Below are 2,660 nucleotides of genomic sequence, written 5' to 3' on the forward strand. Positions count from 1 at the left end.
CCAGTAATCTGCTATTTAGAATACTGCAGAATAACTTCCCTAGACAGCTCTCTCTCTGTCTCTCTCTCTCTCACTGTCTCTCTTTCTCTCTCTGTTTCTCTCTCTCTCTCTCTCTCTCTCTCTGTCTCTGTCTCTCTCTGTCTCTCTCTCTCTCTGTCTGTCTCTCTCTCTCTCTCTGTCTCTCTCACTGTCTCTCTCTCTCTGTCTCTCTGTCTCTCTGTCTCTCTCTCACTGTCTCTCTCTCTCTGTCTCTCTCTCTCTCTCACTCTGTCTCTCTCTCTCTATATATATATCTCTGTCTCTCTCTCTCTCCGGATATATCTTGGGGTCAAGCCCAGACGCAGACAGTGGTAGGTGAAGGGCTGCTCTTTCTCTGATGGGGGGTCTGTGGGGGCCAGTGGGATGGTACTGACCTTTCACTCTCTGTCACCTGGGCACCTTAGTGTGAGAGTCTGTGTCGGGTTCCCGGCCCCTGGTCCACCTCTCGAGAGTGCTTTTGGTTTCATGCTGACACACTGTGAACTTGAACCTCTGATCATTTGGTAAACAGTGTGGTCAGGTATTCCCCCCCGGGTGTGTATAGATACTGCCTCAGGCTCGGAGCCATGTTCACAGATCAGAGACCTTCAATGAACCGAGGAGCCAAGAACAGCCCGAATCATGACCGCGATCGCAAAGAGTTATCAGGAGATTCTCCACTCATCCGTGAGTACCGACTGCTACTTAAACCTTTACCGTCAGGGCTGGAGATTCTGCTCCGGGTCCAAGCGGGAAATTGCGCCCAAAATGCGCTTGAAAATGCGCCGGTTAGTTTAGGCTCGCAGTTTCTGCTAAACACGGTTTCCATAATCGCCAATATCAGATCTTGACTGAACCTACAGCAATCAGGCAGGGTAATAGGATGTAATTAATAGTTATGTGGAGAGACTTAGTGAAGCAATGAAGGTTGCCCTTCGCGCAGAGAAGGTTAAGGGGAGATTGACCAGAATGGTACCAGGGATGAGGGACTTCAGTGCTGTGGAGAGACTGGAGAAGCTCGGATTGTTCTCCTTAGAGCAGAGAAGGTTAAGGGGAGATTGACCAGAATGGTACCAGGGATGAGGGACTTCAGTTACGTGGAGAGACTGGAGAAGCTGGGATTGTTCTCCTTAGAGCAGAGAAGGTTAAGGGGAGATTGACCAGAATGGTACCAGGGATGAGGGACTTCAGTTACGTGGAGAGACTGGAGAAGCTGGGATTGTTCTCCTTAGAGCAGAGAAGGTTAAGGGGAGATTGACCAGAATGGTACCAGGGATGAGGGATTAGGTTATGTGGAGAGACTGGAGAAGCTGGGATTGTTCTCCGTAGAGCAGAGAAGGTTAAGAAGAGATTTAATCGAGGTGTTGACAATGCTGAGGGGCTTTGATTGAGCTAGTAAATGGTTTGTTTCTTCTCAACAGATCTGCCAGCCTGCTGCCCAGCCCAGTGCCCATCTTGATACCCCACAGGCAAAGGGCCTGAATGCCGTCCATGTTGGAGCTCAGCCCCAGAATGCAGTGCCCCCGTCCAGCAGCCCCCAGCAGCTTTCCGTCCAGGTTCGGTTTTGTAATGGACGGAAGATCCGGCTGAGTGTTAGTCCCGGGATCAGCGTCCGGGAGCTGAAGGTGAAGATCGCAGGGGGATCTGACGTGCCTGCTGAGAGCCAGATCCTGTACTTCAAGAGCCGAACCCTGGAGGATGGCATGGACCTGCGTGGCTATCAACTGAAGGGGACCATGGACCTCCAAGTGGTTCACAAGGTGGTGGGGGGCTAATCCCATCGTCCCTGTGTGACTGAGGAGTGAGGAGGACCCACACCCCAACTGTGAGACCCCTGTCTCTCAATACACTGTGCAATTGCTCATTTAACTATTCGCTATTAAACTAAATGCTTGAAAATTAAGTGAGTCAATGAATAAAAGCTAATGAAGTTGCATCTACAGCATCCGAAACAACACAGGGGGGAACGGAGTCAATAATCTGTAGCCAGGAGCCAGGGGTAGTGGGGATAACTGAAACACGGCTACAGAAAGGACAGGATGGGCAATGAAATATTGCAGGATATGGCAAAGGAGAGGGAAGGAAGAAGGGGGTGGAGCTGTACTAATTCAAGATAACATAATGGGAGGAGAATAAAAGGGATGTAACTAACATTAAGATGGAGCCAGAATCCATAGGGATTGAGACAAAGGCTAAGAAGGGATGGATCACGCTAATAGGACAATCGGCAGATCACCAAATAGCAGAAGGGAAGTGGAGGAGGAAATATGTGGGCAAATCTATGAAGTGAGTAAAAAAAACTTCGAATAATAATCATGGAAGATTTCAACCACCCCAAATAAACTGACACGAAGAGATAGGGAAGGGGTGCAGGGAATAGAGTTTCTACAACATGTTCAGGGCTCCTTACACCCAGTACACAACAAGCGAGGCAGCACTGCTGGCTCTAGTAATGGGGAATGAACCAGAACAGATAAAAGAATTAAGCGTGAGGGATCATCTAGGTAATAGCGATCACACCATAATAAGGTTTAAGCTAAAGATTGAGAAGGACATGAGTAAGACAAAGATCAAAGTAATAAATTGGGGGGAAAAAGCTGATTTTGAGGGGATGAGGATGGAACTTGGGAAAATAAACTGGA

General features: G+C 48.6%; 1 protein-coding gene across 1 annotated transcript; it reads left to right on the plus strand.

Moving 5' to 3' along the window:
- The first annotated feature begins 281 nt into the window (after positions 1-281).
- On the plus strand, positions 282-1,934 carry LOC147092256 (uncharacterized). The gene is made up of 2 exons (XM_085975637.1): positions 282-705; positions 1,440-1,934. The coding sequence occupies exons 1-2, from the start codon at positions 661-663 to the stop codon at positions 1,791-1,793; spliced, it is 399 nt and encodes a 132-aa protein (XP_085831763.1). The 5' UTR covers positions 282-660; the 3' UTR covers positions 1,794-1,934.
- Positions 1,935-2,660: the final 726 nt, after the last annotated feature.

The sequence above is a fragment of the Somniosus microcephalus genome, unplaced genomic scaffold, assembly GCF_052327205.1.
Source record: "Somniosus microcephalus isolate GS21.2 unplaced genomic scaffold, FLI_Smic_1.0 unresolved_chr2, whole genome shotgun sequence".
In the NCBI taxonomy this organism is placed as follows: Eukaryota; Metazoa; Chordata; class Chondrichthyes; order Squaliformes; family Somniosidae; genus Somniosus; species Somniosus microcephalus.

Excerpts from the sequence above, each read along its gene's own strand:
- LOC147092256 (XM_085975637.1), top strand. The coding sequence starts at position 661 with ATGACCGCGATCGCAAAGAGTTATCAGGAGATTCTCCACTCATCC. Across the intron at positions 706-1,439 it reads AGGAGATTCTCCACTCATCC|ATCTGCCAGCCTGCTGCCCA; the intron begins GTGAGTACCGAC and ends TCTTCTCAACAG.